Source organism: Kluyveromyces lactis, assembly GCF_000002515.2.
Source record: "Kluyveromyces lactis strain NRRL Y-1140 chromosome C complete sequence".
NCBI lineage: Eukaryota > Fungi > Ascomycota > Saccharomycetes > Saccharomycetales > Saccharomycetaceae > Kluyveromyces > Kluyveromyces lactis.
In genome coordinates this window covers 1,074,901-1,090,616 of record NC_006039.1, presented here as the reverse complement: position 1 = coordinate 1,090,616, position 15,716 = coordinate 1,074,901, and the positions used below count along the sequence as shown (strand labels likewise).

General features: G+C 38.0%; 9 protein-coding genes across 9 annotated transcripts; 3 read left to right on the top strand and 6 right to left on the bottom strand.

Moving 5' to 3' along the window:
* Window positions 1–726: 726 nt before the first annotated feature.
* On the top strand, window positions 727–2,064 carry KLLA0_C12859g (putative methyltransferase; the record flags this gene model as incomplete). The annotated part of the gene is made up of 1 exon (XM_452773.1): window positions 727–2,064. One exon carries the CDS (start codon window positions 727–729, stop codon window positions 2,062–2,064), a length of 1,338 nt encoding a protein of 445 aa, XP_452773.1.
* A 235-nt stretch (window positions 2,065–2,299) lies between these two features.
* MPE1 (cleavage polyadenylation factor subunit MPE1) lies at window positions 2,300–3,574 on the bottom strand (the record flags this gene model as incomplete). The annotated part of the gene is made up of 1 exon (XM_452772.1): window positions 2,300–3,574. One exon carries the CDS (start codon window positions 3,572–3,574, stop codon window positions 2,300–2,302), a length of 1,275 nt encoding a protein of 424 aa, XP_452772.1.
* A 283-nt stretch (window positions 3,575–3,857) lies between these two features.
* On the top strand, window positions 3,858–4,199 carry TOA2 (transcription initiation factor IIA subunit gamma; the record flags this gene model as incomplete). Its single annotated transcript, XM_452771.1, has 1 exon — window positions 3,858–4,199. One exon carries the CDS (start codon window positions 3,858–3,860, stop codon window positions 4,197–4,199), a length of 342 nt encoding a protein of 113 aa, XP_452771.1.
* Window positions 4,200–4,487: 288 nt separating this feature from the next.
* On the top strand, window positions 4,488–5,573 carry TAP42 (Tap42p; the record flags this gene model as incomplete). The annotated part of the gene is made up of 1 exon (XM_452770.1): window positions 4,488–5,573. The coding sequence occupies one exon, from the start codon at window positions 4,488–4,490 to the stop codon at window positions 5,571–5,573; it is 1,086 nt and encodes a 361-aa protein (XP_452770.1).
* Window positions 5,574–5,599: 26 nt separating this feature from the next.
* NUP120 (Nup120p) lies at window positions 5,600–8,629 on the bottom strand (the record flags this gene model as incomplete). The annotated part of the gene is made up of 1 exon (XM_452769.1): window positions 5,600–8,629. One exon carries the CDS (start codon window positions 8,627–8,629, stop codon window positions 5,600–5,602), a length of 3,030 nt encoding a protein of 1,009 aa, XP_452769.1.
* Window positions 8,630–9,013: 384 nt separating this feature from the next.
* FAR8 (Far8p) lies at window positions 9,014–10,678 on the bottom strand (the record flags this gene model as incomplete). Its single annotated transcript, XM_452768.1, has 1 exon — window positions 9,014–10,678. The coding sequence occupies one exon, from the start codon at window positions 10,676–10,678 to the stop codon at window positions 9,014–9,016; it is 1,665 nt and encodes a 554-aa protein (XP_452768.1).
* Window positions 10,679–11,065: 387 nt separating this feature from the next.
* On the bottom strand, window positions 11,066–11,569 carry TMA19 (Tma19p; the record flags this gene model as incomplete). The annotated part of the gene is made up of 1 exon (XM_452766.1): window positions 11,066–11,569. The coding sequence occupies one exon, from the start codon at window positions 11,567–11,569 to the stop codon at window positions 11,066–11,068; it is 504 nt and encodes a 167-aa protein (XP_452766.1).
* A 482-nt stretch (window positions 11,570–12,051) lies between these two features.
* OAR1 (3-oxoacyl-[acyl-carrier-protein] reductase (NADPH)) lies at window positions 12,052–12,831 on the bottom strand (the record flags this gene model as incomplete). The annotated part of the gene is made up of 1 exon (XM_452765.1): window positions 12,052–12,831. The coding sequence occupies one exon, from the start codon at window positions 12,829–12,831 to the stop codon at window positions 12,052–12,054; it is 780 nt and encodes a 259-aa protein (XP_452765.1).
* Window positions 12,832–13,131: 300 nt separating this feature from the next.
* DEF1 (DNA damage-responsive RNA polymerase-degradation factor DEF1) lies at window positions 13,132–15,069 on the bottom strand (the record flags this gene model as incomplete). Its single annotated transcript, XM_452764.1, has 1 exon — window positions 13,132–15,069. The coding sequence occupies one exon, from the start codon at window positions 15,067–15,069 to the stop codon at window positions 13,132–13,134; it is 1,938 nt and encodes a 645-aa protein (XP_452764.1).
* Between the last annotated feature and the right edge of the window lie 647 nt (window positions 15,070–15,716).

Genomic DNA, 15,716 nt, shown 5'->3' with positions numbered 1-15,716 from the left:
GGTGAACCATGAGTTTACCGATAAGAAAGGAGATTCGTTCCCAATCCTGGTTCTTTGTATGTTAGCTAACGGCCTTTCGATTGGATATTTATTTTTTCGAAAATCACCAGAGAAACTGCACAGACAAAAGTTTAACCTTTGATTCGAAGAAAATGCGTGAAGTCAATGAACTGAGCTTGACTTCTTATATATAGCATTTGCGGTTATTCCTGTTACTGCCACTATCGTTTGTAAATTGGAACCACATAATACCGGATATTAAATCTTCGGGTTACTGCAGGAGAAGTAATATGTATTTTTATAGTACGGTTTATGACAGGTCAACGAAATAAAGGATTGAATAAACCTGAGCATATGAGTTCATTCGACAAGGCGGGTTAAAAGTAGTTGAGTTGGCTTGTTCACTGATTTGACCCGACTTTAAACTGACATCAGAAACCTTACCGGAAAACGTTGCTCCTTTTGACTGTGCGGGTTGGTTCGAGCATTGTTTTTTTGGCCCTCTAGACAGGTGACACGACGTTTTTCCGGATTACCGAAAGAGCAACTAGTTTTTCTTGAAAGTGTATATAAGAAGAGGAACCAATTGTCCATTGCCAAATAGGACACGAATCAAGTTCATCTTGAATTAGAGAAGGTAGATCGTTTTCAATTTGTATCTTTCGAAAAGCTTTGCAATTCAAAATCCTTCGAACCCCATCCACAAGTCAAATTGAAATATATATTATGAGCACCGACATTCCAAGAGTCTTTTCCACCGGTGACAAAGGTACCTTTGGTCAATTCACCGCTGAAGTACGTTGGCCAACCATCTTGCAGAACGCTTATGATGACTTACAACTGGCAATAAATGAAACGAATAGTCAATTAGCTAAAGAACAAGGTGAAATTATCAAGAAACAGATTGCTGGATTGAAACAAGATGTTGAAAATGATGCTAAACCTACTCTTTTACCTGAACAATACAAGGACTTTAACGAAATTTTGAAAGAAAATGACGGTCAGACATGGTTGAACGGCGATTGGTTGTTCTTAGAGATTTTATTGTACAGAAAGGTTAATATTTTTTTCAGGGAACAATCTGAATGGGATGACTTTGACATCTTTCAACGTTTGAAGACATCCACGTTTGAATCTTCGAAAAATGGTGTTCTTGATCTAGCAACTTACTACCATGGTGTGATAGAAAAATTTAACGGCAATGAAGATGCTATCCCACCTTTATTCCAAGAATTTATTGAAATCTCTTTGTGGGGTAATGCGACCGATTTGTCCTTGTTGGCTACTGCCACATTGGACGACATCAATGCCATTCAAAACTCTGCTAACAGATTGAAACAAAAATCGAATATTCTGATTGATGACTCTGAGAAAGCCTTCCAATATTTGAAGTCACAAAAAGGTACCGGTCGTGTCGATTTCGTTTTGGATAACTCCGGTTTCGAGTTGTACACTGATCTGTTGTTTGCCGTCTTCATGCTAGATTTTGATTTGGCATCGTCTGTTGTAATGCATGGTAAAGATATTCCATACATGGTCAGCGATGTTATGATAAAAGATTTCAATGACATCATTGCTCAGCTTGAGGATCCAAAGTTTTTCCCAGTGGAGGACAGAACTCATTTGGATTTTATCACTAAGAGAATCAAAGAGTACGTTGAACAGGATAAGATCTCTATAAAAGCACATCCATTCTGGACAGGTCCATTGGATTACTGGAACATCGATCCTTCTGAAACCAAGTACGGTGGTGCAGAATGTCACAAAGAATTGTCTACTGCTAATTTGTGCATCTTTAAAGGTGATTTGAACTACAGAAAGCTAACTGGTGACCGTGTTTGGCCAAGAACTACCCCATGGAAAACTAGTATTGGGCCTTTGAAAGATAACGGATTGGTAACTTTGTCTCTCAGAACTGCCAAAGCAGATGTTATAGTCGGTTTACGAGAAGGTGAAGACGAAGAATTGTCAGAATACTGGGCAAATCAAGGTAATGAAAACGGTTCCTGGTGGACTTCCTCTGGTAAGTGGGCCGTTATTTGTTTCAACGATGGAAGTAATTAATCGAAAACAGTATCATGTTGGGTGTGTGGTGTTTCAAACAAAAAAAGTCCCTCTTTATATTGATGATTCCTATTTGTAATGACAGAAACTTTATAAAGTCTCAAATTATCGTATTGATGACATAATATGTATCTTTAATGTTACATGCGCTTATTATATAGTATGTTCATGCCGATGATCGTTATGCTGTATATGCGATTGAAAAATGTGGGTTTAAAAGCTTAAGAAAGCCAGATTAATTTTTAGGTTGAACAGAAGGTTCTTGCTGATTTTGATTCTGAGGTTGAACCTGCTGAGTCGAAGAAGGCACACCGAAAAACGGTGCCATAGGAAACATGAATGGCATGAAAGGAACTGGAGGAGGAGGCATGACTTTTGGCTTTTTGACACCTGTTTCAGCAACAGGTGCAGCACCAGCGACAGGTTCTTCTTCTAACAATCTTTTCTTATTTTGCTTTATGAATTCCTGAACTTTTCTTTGTATCTCCTGTACTGGTTCCAATGAATCTAATAAGATATCCGATGTTTGACAAAGAGGACAAACGAAATCTGATTCTAGTAGTGCATCCTCCATAGCTAGTCGTGAAACGACTTTTCCACAACATTTAGTACATTTTACAGGATCTCGTAGCAATCCACCAGTTAAACAACATTTCAACTCATCCGGCAAGTCTGGAAACTGTCCCTTCATATACAATTTATCCTCTTGAGACATCATATAACTCTGCTGTTGTTGTCTTCTTTGATAATCTTCCCACGAAGTTTGATCTGCCATATGGACTACGAATTTCCCTTCATCAGTGACCATAATCTTCTTCTCAGCCATCTCCTCCGGAGTCATCGAAGATGGATCTATCTCTATGCTTTTCAAAAACTTCTTAGGAATACCGGTAGTACGTTTAATTCTCTTACCCTCGAAATTAGGATTATTGTTGGTAGGGCAATTTTTAATCCAATGACCTCTACCACCACATCTGTAACACATGTAACCGGGTGGTGGTGGTTCTTGGTCTTGCCCAGGTGCTGACCCAACGTTTCTCTGTTGGAAAATCGGCTGCGCTTGAGACATCTCTTGTTGCGTTTGTTCCCACTGCGTCTCCTGGTTAGCGAACATATTGGCAATCCTTTCTTCTTCAGTTTGACCCTCCACTTTTGCATTGCCGCTTGACGTTACACTCGGAGTCATCGCTCTTTTACTCATCACTCTGGGCTTACCCATCACATACCGTGTAGCATTACCAATCACACTTTTCCCATTCACAGAAAGTTTTACGCTTGGACATCGCTTTGCAATCACCATACTGGATCTGCCTATTACCGTAGTATCATCTTCGTATTCCTCTAGCGTGTCTGGATTATATATCTTCAATTGGAAGTCTGTCCCATCCCCCAACTTGTTATCATTGATGATTTCTCTCTTCAAATCGAAAACTGTGATACCTGTACCATCGAACCCAACTCGAAATGTATCCTTCTGAGAACGAAACTTATAGTATATTGTGCTTGACATAACACGTGAGAGTCAAGGTTCCTCACTAACAGACTGGCAACAGGGTATTGGTCATGCAACTAGACAACTTACCTCATCATATAGTACTAAAATGATAATTCTCGTACTTTTTATATTGGATAATGTTTGAAAATTGGGAAAGTTCTAATTCGAAACCTTTAAACAAAAGAAAGACTGAAAGATGTTCATGAGCAGAAGCAATCTGGAAGATACTTCAGGGAAGAAAAACTGACATCTACAGGCTAAGCTCGTGAGGCGTCAAAGGAGTCAATATTAACAGGTTATGAGTACTACGGGTTATTATGAGTTATATCGTAGAAGTACGCTTGGGGCCAGTTTGATGGACTCATTAGATACATTAATCAGTGATGGACGAATTGAGGCGTCTCTAGCGATGACGATACTAGAGACCTTTGACAGGGTTATATCTGATACCTTACGGGATAAGACAACTTCAAAGCTGACATTCAAAGGTCATCTCGATACCTACCGTTTTTGCGATGACGTTTGGACGTTTATAGTTAAGGATTGTATAGTGAAGCTAGATGGACAAGATCAAGAATCAGAATTGAAATGTGATAAACTCCACATTGTTGCATGTAACGCTAAAAAGAATACCGAATGAAAAAATTAGATGTTGGCGCGCGTTGGAAGTTTCAAACCCTTCGTGCTGTAGTGTATTGTGACCGTTTCTATGTAAAACATTTGTGCATGTCGTATGTACTATTTTCATACCTATAAATGTATTATTAAATCTATTATTGGTTATTTTTTCAAAGGGTTTACTTCTTTACTTCACTTATTGAAAGCGACAAGTACTACCATTCTGTCATCTGTTAGTTATCATCAGGTGGTTATAGTGTCGAAGAATCATCAGTGAAAGCAGTACGTGCTCTCTACTTTCACTTTATCTATGAACGCTTCTCAAGAATATGATAAGTTCCTCAAGGAATTTGCCCAAATCAAAGAATCTGCCAGCAGACAGGACTCTAAAGAGTATCAGGAAATATTGACAAAATGTTTAGCGCACGGATTGAACTTCAAGACTTTCATACAAACGAAATCACATCTTTTTAGTACGAACGAAACCTTGGACGATGTTTCCACCAAATCATTAAGGTTTTTGTCCTTGGATTATTATCTCGCACAAATGATGGCTAGGAAGCAGGTGGTCACTGGTTCACCAGCACAGAGGAATATTGTAAGGCTTAAGTTCTTACAGAAGACGGTTCAGTTATTAGTGCAATTTTTAGTGTCTCTTCAAGACTATTGCATACTTCCGGAATCACTATCGAAAAGAGTCGATAAATTTGAATCATTATGGGAACCTAAACTGGAGGAGCTTTACTCAAGTGCAAAAGATGAGTTGAAAGATGCGACATTGAAGAGACAGGAGAAGATCGAACTGTACAGAACCGGGAGAGAAATGGAGATGCAAATAAAACTCTTGGAAAATAAACTAGACAATGATGATGATGATGATGCAGAGGAAACGTTACGTCTATTGTATCTAACTCAATTGAAGCAACTAGCCTCAGAGAGCTGGAATCAATTGGAGCAGATTTTAATGGAGATCGAACTCTTAAATAATTTCACAAATTCTGTCTCGGAAGATAATTCGGAAGAGAGGGTACCCGATACTGATACATCTGAGAAAGACCCAACGGGATATACAGAGAAACTTGAATCATTAAATAAACCTTTGATCTCCAAATCCGGGAAAGTACTAAGAAACTTCACGTTACTAGATAAAAAGGATCAATTGAAATCCAAAGTTTTTGGATATGGTCAATATGGACCGACAATGACGGTGGAAGAATTTTTGGCAAAAGAATTTGAAGAGAACAGGGTCCTTCAAGGTGGGGCAGAACCCGTAGAAGAAGAACCTGATGAGGATGACTTTGAATCCAATGATCTTGCTACATATAAAGCAAGAGCATGGGATGACTTCACCGAATCCAATCCTAAAGGAAGCGGAAATACAATGAATAGAGGTTAAACAAAGCTTTCAATATATATGTTTATCTACTTTGAACACTTATTCATTTTGTCATTCAATTCATGTAAATGAATAATTTGTCCTGGATAGCTGATGAACCATTGGTCCTTAGCATCTGAAAATGTCTTTAAGACATTGGATATTAGAAGTAGGCACTTTTCTTTAACCTCGTCGTTCGATCCGAAGAGTACATAGTCATATAGTTCCTCGCACGCTTTCCTTTCATGTTGATTTAGTATTCTGAAAGAGAACAACTTTTTATAGCTGTTCCAATCAGTGAGAGAAACTTGTGATGATAAAATTGAAGCTATAATTTTATAATCACTCACACATAATAGTATGGATCCGTTGGAAATGTTTGCATTGTAGCATTCTTGGAGTAAAGTTGCAGTGAACATTTCACTGTACTTTTGATCACTCAGCAGTGTATAATAGTATTTTTCTCTTAGGCTTATATCAAGGACTTTTTGTTCCAACCTCAATACATCCAGGACTTCTTTATAATCGCCAAATACTATCAATGTATCTAAGTATTGTATCAACTGATCTGCTCTTGTACCATCAAGTGATATAGATTTTTTGATGGTTTTTAAAGCATTAGCATACGATGAAGCTTTGGAACATAGAACTGAAAGTTCATAATAGTATGCTGGTTTATCTTTTGTATTGATCGCATGAAGGAGATTGTACCAAACGTGATTTTCAGTAACCTCCAGATATTTAGGTAGTGAGAGCTCATCAGAGAAGTCATTTGCCAAGAATATTTCAATAGATGCATCATATTCATTGCATTTGAACAAAGAAAGAGCATATAGTAGTTCTTCTACTGGATCCTTGGACACATGGTAAGGCTTAGCAACAAAGTGTAGGAATTGCTTTGCACAAGTCAAATCTTCGCCGTTCAATATGAAATCGGAAAAGGCTCTTGTAAATATTGGAGGTTCAGCTGTTGGAGAATTCTTGACAAAACCAACCATTAATGTAGTAAAGTCGGTTATATCGCTGTAAGATTTCAATTGTGCACCATAATTGTATTTAGTAACATGACCGAAGGTCTCAGAAATTGCCAATAATTTATCTATTTGATACACTTGGAGCCACAATGAGATATTGAAGTGCAAGGTAATTAACTTAGACAACTTCTCTGCAAAAACTTCATAGTTGATATCCACAATAGTGAATACTAACAATATATCAATGATAAACTTATCCATAATGGAGAGTGTCTGCTTCAAGGATTCCATAGACAAAACAGATAAGAAAATGTCAGTATCTAATAAATCAATAACTGAAAAAGCACCTACTTTCAAATCACAGTGTATAAATTCGGATAAAACCTCCACCACATCAATAGAATTTAGATTTTCCAACAATTTTGATAAATTAGCACTTTGGAAACCATTTGTTAGACAATCTTGAAAGACAATGGTAATTTTATTTTTCAATGATAACGAGGGATTTATTGAACCATTTACCATGTCTAAGAACTTCTCAGATATCTTATTTAACGTTTCAGATGTAATGGTTGTTGAAAAACCATGCAGGATATTTAAGAAAAGCTCTAGTTGAGACGAGGGTTCCTTTCTCTCAAAAATGTTAAAGAAAATTGTTTCAAGTTGTGAGTCTAACTTATACGTGGAATGATGATACATGTGTAAGCTGTTAACAACAATTATCTCATCATCAAGAATAGTTAGAGTTGAAGGCTCCTGATATTGTTTATGAAGTTCTTTCAAAAGAGCTTCTAGATTATTCAAATAATCTTGATTATGAGGATCATTTATCTGCACCATGACATTATTTTTATTCAGTATCTTTTGTGCGTCATCGTACGTTGATTGTGAGTAGTGTGACTTGAGATTGAGGAGAGCCTTTTCCATATTTCCGTTTGTTATTAGGTCTGAGTCATCAAGCAAATCAGAGAGGTATGTGCTGTTACCATCAATCCATTTGTAGCTACTATACAGAGAGTCTTCGAAGGAGAGTAGTTGTAGCTTGGTCACTGTGTTACTTTTCCATAATAAAACCAAGTTGAGTCCCGATTGTTTGACAATTGAGGATTTTACTAATTGAATGTCAATTAAAGACCATATTGAATAAGATGAAAGATTGAGAGGTATATTAACGTTTAATGGTTTGAAGGAGATTCTTGAAGAATGCGTATTTTCTAATTGAATGACTTGGAACGATCCATTACCTGCAGGTAGGTATACAAACAGGAGAGATCCACAAATTATCATGTATTTTCCGGCAGCTCCATAATTCACCTGCTGGTTTTTCTCTTTTAGATCGAAATGCGCATTTAGTTGATATGTGGTTAAATCCCAGATTTTAATGGTTGCATCATTCGTTAATGTGACAAGATACTTGTCATTCAAAAGTTCTGCAGATACCACTGCAGAGTTGTGGTTATCGTACTTTGAAAACATTCTTGTAAAACTTTGAAAGTATGAACTATCATTGAATAGGACAGGTTGCAATTCAAAATCGTTTAATATTTCGAGCGGAATACGTTTTAACCCCAAAAGACCACCATCTTTTAGAAATACTACACTGAAGGTGTTATCAACATGAAATAGACACTGTGGAGGACGTACTGAGAAATCATACGGGTTTAAAACCTTCAACCAATTCTCAGGATACTCATTTTGACGAGTTCTCGATAGAATAAAATCGATAGGCAATGAAAGGTTGATGAAAATTCCATCCTTTAAAATCACATCAAAACATAGGTTGGAGGTCGTTTCACTAGATTCGTATACGACTGCAGTAAACCATTTGTTCAGAAGAGGTTTTGGAAAGTGGATATATATGGTTTTCCTTGCAAAAGTTTCCTTCATGGAGTAAATACTCAAAACAGTGTAATTATTACACCATTGGAAGGACAACGATTCATCAATTAATTTTAGTTGCAACAGTTTGCTGTACTCTACGGAAGTTATTTCTTCTGTAGATGATCCAACATTCCCATTGACGTATAAATGTTGGGCATTGTCTGATGAGTGCTTCGATTTTAATTGTAGTAAATTTGTATTCAGACGAGAAAAGCTGGTCATTTTTCGCAGTTTCAGCTTTACCTCTCAGCTGTTCAATAGTAATGTTGTAGGTTTATGTTCCGATTTAGCCTGTAATTGAAGTTCTCTGGTGGCTGTTCTCTTCTGTTTACCGATTCCACTTCATGTCAGATTGATTTCAACATGTCTTTTCTCATTGTTGTTGTAACCATGAAAACAATATTATCCGGGTAACTTATAACTGAATTTTAAGGTCGCTTGGGCAATAATTTCCATGTTGTGAGGAGGATTATATAGGTACTCTGGGGATACCATGTCTATAGACGATGACGTTCGTCTTGTACTGTTTTACATGAGCATTATAGATTATTTTCCTATATTTCTCTTTGAATTATAGCGGCAGCTTTGATTACTATAGCATTGCGTTCATAAGCTCATAATTTTTTCTAGTCGTATCACACCGTTATAGCCACCAGAAACGATTACAGGGGTATCATCTATGACTGTGGATGCAATGGCAATTGGTTGCACTTCAGCGGGAACCTTCTCAGGGTGTTCATAATGATTGTATTTTCTAATTACTTTACCATCTTCTTTGATTGACTTCACGAGTATTGAACCATCCTTCAAAGCGGTGACAGTGTACTCCAAATCATTGAGGAAAATCGAGGAAATAGCAGATTCTGCGGTAGAAGACACTAAAATGGTCTTCTTCTGATCGAAAGAGTAAATCAGAGTTTCTGTATCGAATCTCACAAGCAATTTTGATGTCGACCTGTTCAATGCTAATTCATTATTTGTGTGATGGAATTGGGTCAGCGAATGAGAAAGATCGATTTGTTGTAAAAGGGAGCCTTGAAAGTCGAAGATAGAAATCTTTACGTTTTGTTTTGAACTACCATTTAATATTATAAGCGATTTTTCCGTTAATCCCAACAAACAATTGAGAATCTTATTGGGGACTGAAATGACGAATTCATTAACCTTAACGATACTGGAGTCATCGATTTTAATTTCCCAGACCCGTATCTCGTTAACGAAAGTCAAAATTAGCCATTTATTTTTGAAATCTACAGATTGTAAGCCTTCTAAATCCTTGAGGCCATCCCAAGATATGACAGGGTCGCTCTGGCTTACGTTCCACAACTTGACGGAAGTTTCATCCACAGTCATAAACCTTGTTTTATTCAACCAAAAAATACCCAAGAGGTTAGGCACACAGTGAAACGCCTTGGTTGCCTTTTCATTAGAGTTCAAACTAGGTTCAATGAGCCAGTGCTTTAGTAAACCATCTGAGCCAAAAGATAGCATGTTGTTTCCGAGAAGCTTCAATTTGCTAATTGAAGATAAATGATACTGTAAGAAACGATAAGTATGGAATTTGAGCATCTCATTGGATTGTGTTGAGAACAAGGACGATGATCTTGATCGCCTTGTGTTTATTACAGTTTCGGCATCAGAAACGTCATCTCCTGGGGGTGAATTTATGACATCTTTCCAATCCCTGTTTAGAGTGATATTTGGGACATCACTGCTGGTACTATTGGCCTCTTTATCATTGATGATAAGATCCCCGTCGTCAACTTGCGAATTACTTATTTTATGTTCGTTTTTAACTTCGGTTCTATTATCAGTACCATTCTTGAGAATGCTAGAGTTGTTGACATTAAACAAATTCAAGGATTCTAATTTTTTCACCGAATCATCTTTATCATTCAATGATTCCAACTGATCTGTTACTGGCGGGCTTTTCAAAAGGTACACTATTTCTTTAATGTTTTCTTGCACCGATAGTTTTGAATGTAACAGTTCTTCCTCTTGCTCCCATGATTCTAGCGGCAAGGATTTTCCGGTCTCATCGTTTTCGTTTAGGTTCCCCGATGACGAACAGCCAGAATCTTTCAATTGGTTCTGCAATTTAACCAATCCAGATTTCAAATCTCTATTCTCACCTTCCAATTGGGCGATTCTCGATTTCATTTCACATCTTTCCAACTCCCAATTGATCCTGTCCCTTTCATTCTTAGTATATTCTGTCTGCAAATAGTGCATTACACCAGGCAATGTATAATGAGCGGAAGGTGAATTCATGACAGTTGTGTTGAAAGGACTCTCTCTGAACCGGCTAGGTTTGTATCGGTATCCCTTGGTACCAGTTTGGTTACAGATGGCTTGCTATTAAATTGTTACAAACCCCCCAAATAGTAAATAAACCACATCATGTCTTCATTTCTCTTATTTTTTTTCCATAATAAATCACTAGATAGAAAAATCATTATGCAACTGAGTAAACCGGAATTTTAAAGCTAGTGTTAGTACCTTTCAAGACAGAACTCAATTTAAAGCGTATTTTGGATATCAAACTTGGTGTTTCGGATATTGTATTATTATTTGTATATACATATATGATACGATATTAGATGAATAAAGAAATAAATGGCATTGCGAGGAAGTGGAATAAAATTCTCCTTAAGCTGTTTAGATCTTTTCAGCCTTGACACCGTGCTTCCAGATAGCGACGAATGGAGTGGTACCATCTTCACGGTAGTTCAACAAGACCAACATTCCATCTGGGTCCATGGATTCACCAGTGAAGAATTCCCAGTCCTTGAAAGAACCGATAACCTTCTTGACGTAAGCTTGAGCACCTTTTTCGAAAACGCTAACTTCGTCTGGGTTAGATTCTTGCAATCTACCCTTGATTTCCTTCATGTAACCCTTGATGTAAGTCAAGAAAGATTTCTTGTCGAAAGCAGTTTGTTGCAAACGGAAAGAGTGAACAACATTGTTGACCAATTCAGTACCATCTTCGACGTCGTCACCACCGTCTTCAGCAGATGGGTTGGCACCGATATCGATGTTGTCACCACCAACCTTGACCATGTCACAGTCAGCTTCGTAAATGACACCGTCAACCAACTTCAAGTCGTAGGCATCGGACAATAGTTCGTCACCAGAGATAATATCAGTGTAAATGATCATGTTGCTATTGTATCAGGGATCGATTGATGTTCTCTTCACGGGATGTAAGATAAAGCTAAACTAAACTAAAACTAAATTAAATCAACTATCCAAAAAGATTACAAAACAATCATTACAAAGAATAAATATTCAAAGGAAATAAATAACATCATGCACTAAAATGTAATTTAAAACCAAGAAGAAATACCTCTAAACAATGAAAAGAATTAATTTTATCTTGATATCCAATGTTCATCATGTGCATCGAATTTCCATCCTTTATATAAACCTTCCTTTGAACAGGAAAACCTTGAACAAAAAGAAAAAAAAATTTTTCACTTCGCTTCTGTAAAAGAAAAAATCACGGCGATGAGCTGTAGAAGTGGGAAAAAGCAATTATCCGTACACCACACAATAAATTCAAGCATCACGTGAATTGGCTAACTGCATGCATTTCCCTTTATATAGGCTCGTAAACTGCTACACTCGCATTTATATTCAGTTTATGCTAGGTTTTTAAGCCCCATCGCAGCTATTATCCCGTTTACAGACGTCAATTCACCGTTCGGTAACTTTTCTCGCAGTTTCTGTTGTATTTCTGGGTCTAATGTCTTGATCATATCTGTACTTTCGACAAGCCCCGGTGATATGGTCTGGACGTCAATGCTCAATCGTTTCAATTCTTCCGATAGGACGCGGTTATATTGGATCATTGCAGCCTTGGATGCACTGTACATGGCCGTACCCGGTACTATTATGTTACTGCTTGAATCTCCCAGTACTGATGCTATATTAACGATCTTTCCTCGGTGCCCGTGTAGCTTAGTATTTCGTATCATCTGTTTCAATGCCAATTGTGTAAGACTCACCGAACTCATGAAGTTGACATTCATAATGTCAGCCATCTCGTTGGTATTAGCCTTGATAGCGGCTGTAGTTTGCGTAATTCCGGCACAATTTACCAAGAGATCAAGTCGGTACTGTTTCTTATCAAAGCCAGCCATTAGATCGTTCGATTCGATTTTAGTCTCTATCTTGCCATTTCGACAAATGAACTGGCTCCAAGTGGTATCAACCCATGTTGGCCAGCCCTTAAAATTGATCGATATACCTTTAGCAAATTGACCATGGTTCAATTTGATGCGTGGTTGGTTTTTGACAACGGAGTCGTCGTTACTACCAATATATATAACCGAATATCCGCTTAGTAACAGCTCATCTCGGATCTTGGACCCTATTCCTCTGGTTGCTCCACTCACAATGGAAACAAGGTTTTGCTTCATTGAGTACAGTTTACCAGCTTGCCTACAAAAATTTGAAACTGAAGTGGGTATATTCTAACAGTCTTATTACGTATCGGACATTTGCCATGTAAACGGTTTTGAATTTTTCTTTAATGTTAAGGAAAACTATTTACGAATCTAAACATTCCGATGTAAATAATAAATGAAAGCCTTGTTGGTATTCATGTAGTATCAACAAATCACGTGAGCCAACATCTTAGAATCGCCCGGGGTCCCAAATATAATAAGTATGAAATCATTGCAGCTTACAATAATATCTCTTGAAGAAGTTTATACCTTTTAGTAGAAACCTCTTGAAGTTTGAGAGGAGTAGTCATACGAGGAATAACCGTAAGGCATACCTTGCTGAGCTTGTTGTTGTGGTTGAGTTTGAGCTTGTTGATATTGATAGTATTGCTGGTACTGTTGAGATGCATTGGCAGCATTAGCATTGGCACCACCTTGTTGACCATTAGCTTGTTCCTCTTCAACTTGGGATTGAGTTGAGCCTTGGGCTTGACCACCTTGTTGTTGAGATTGGGGCTGAGGTGGGTAGTAGTTGTATCCAGCCTTTGGCATTTGGTATGGGTATTGACCAGCCATGCCATATTGTGGTTGACCGTATGGGAAAGATTGTTGGTAGTACATGTATGGCATACCGTAACCGCTGTATTGTTGAGGTTGGACATGTTGCTGAGCTGGGGATTGCTGTGGAACCTCTTGAGATTGATAACCAGTACCAGATGGGGCACCATAAGCTGAAGCTGTTTGACCTTGTTGAGCGTTTGGAGAACCAGCAGCTGGTTGCTGGCCTGGTTGTGCTTGTTGACCTGGTTGAACTTGGCCTTGAGGAACTTGTGGGGCACCAAATTGTTGGCCGTAGCCCAAGTAAGATTGGTTATCGAACATACCTGGGTACGAGTAACCAAATTGGTTTTGGTACATGTAGTATTGTTGAGCTTGAGCTTGAGCTGCTGCTGCAGCTGCTGCAGATTGTGGGACTTGTTGTGGAGCATATTGTTGGTTTGGTTGTTGTTGGTAATAGTTTTGAGATGCAAGAGTTTGTTGAGCAGCCTTGTCTTCAGAACCGAACTGGATGTTAGAGACACCATTAGCAGCATTGGTTTCCTCTGGCAAAGATACAGGGGCAGTTTCTTGAACTTGAGAAACTTCTGGTTGAGCAGGCTCTTCCTGTTGTGGCTGCTGTGATTGTTGTTGTTCGGTAGTTTCCGCTACGACTTCTTCCTCTTGTTGGGCAGGTTCCTCAAATGTAGACTGTTGAGCATATGGTTGTTGCTGTTGTTCTGGTTCTTGAGAAATAGCGTGGTTTCCATTCTCCGTTTGCTCAGAAGACAACTGATCAACTTCTTCCTTCAAAGCATCAAAGTTGTCCAATGGCTTAGATTTTTGTTGCTGTTGTTGCTTCTTGTTCTGTTGCTGTAGTTGTCTTTGTCTGCTCTTTGCGCTTGCAATGTCAGCCCAACTCTTTGGCTTAGAATCACCGTTTGTGGTGGCGATTGATTCAGATTCTGGCGCATGTTGATGGCTGACAGATTCTGGTGCAGAGTCAACAGGCTGGGCAGGTGCAACTTCAACTTCAGTTGGTTCGGTATGTTCATTAGATTCAGATTGTTCATTAGTAGATTCATGTGCAATTGTATTAGACGACTTTGTATGGTCAATCTTCTTTTCATGAGCCTTTTTCTTTTCTGCCAATACGGCGGCCCAAGACCCCGCGTTATTACCAGCGTTAGATTTAGATGGTAATGGAGCAGGCTTCAAACTATCCTTTGAAGGCTGCTTCTTGTTATCTTTATTATTTGACTGGTGTTGCTGTCTTTGTTGCACTGATTTGCCATTGGCGCTGTTATTACTGAACTTAGAGGTGGATCTAGATTGTCTTTGATGCGAATGATGTTGATTTATTAGAGAAGGAGAATCTTCAGGGTCCAGGTGTGATGCGGCTTGTTGTTGCAGCTGTTGATGAGAACTATGAGATTGGTGTTCTATATGCGATGCAGGCTTTTCCTTTTTAGATGGTTTCTTCACTTCGTCCCATTTTGTCACTGCTCCAGTAGTTATCTTATCAACTATGGTTTCTAGATCATCATATTCACGGACTAAATCAATTAAATCATCATTTGTCCAATCTGGGAACAATTCTGATAGCGTCTCAAGCTTATATTTAGTCTCAGAGTCCAGTTTCTTCGAACTGGCGTTTCTCTTAAATTGTGACATCCGGGATTATTTCTATTGATAAAAACTGTGCGAACCTAAATTATTGCTAGCAAAAGAGGGAAGGCGATCGTTATTGTAATAATCTGTAATTGGATTGCGTGAGTAGTAGTAGTTCTCTTGAAGTAGTTCTGATTGCTTGTTGTTAATCTTAGAAGTTTAAGCAAGTATGCAAATTTTTTATAATGCTTTATTGGAAAATGTTGAGTATAATTTCTTTCCAAAAAAAGTACAATTTTAGTATCTGCTCGCAACAAGAAAAGCACGCGAGATAGGTATCGTTACAAAAATGGAACTCTTAAACGCCGTTTCAATCCTTGAACTCTTTCTCTGGAGTATTAAGCTATCTAACTTAACAATATTTGTTTCCTATTTTCCCAGATCTTTCGAAATCAAATTTTACTTTTATCGAAAATGTTCTTATTTCAATTTTTCTATTGGTGGCAATAGGGTAAAAAAGGAGGGAGGGTAATCAGAATATTCTATTCTAGTACTGCAATGAGGAGATAGAAACAGTGAGATGGAGCTGGCACGAAGTTCTACAAGAATATGACAGCAGTCATTATACTGGACCTTCTTGTGCTTTAGTTATTTAGGTGATATGTTTGAATTATTATATGCAGAATTATGTAGGTGTCTCTGAAGGCTAC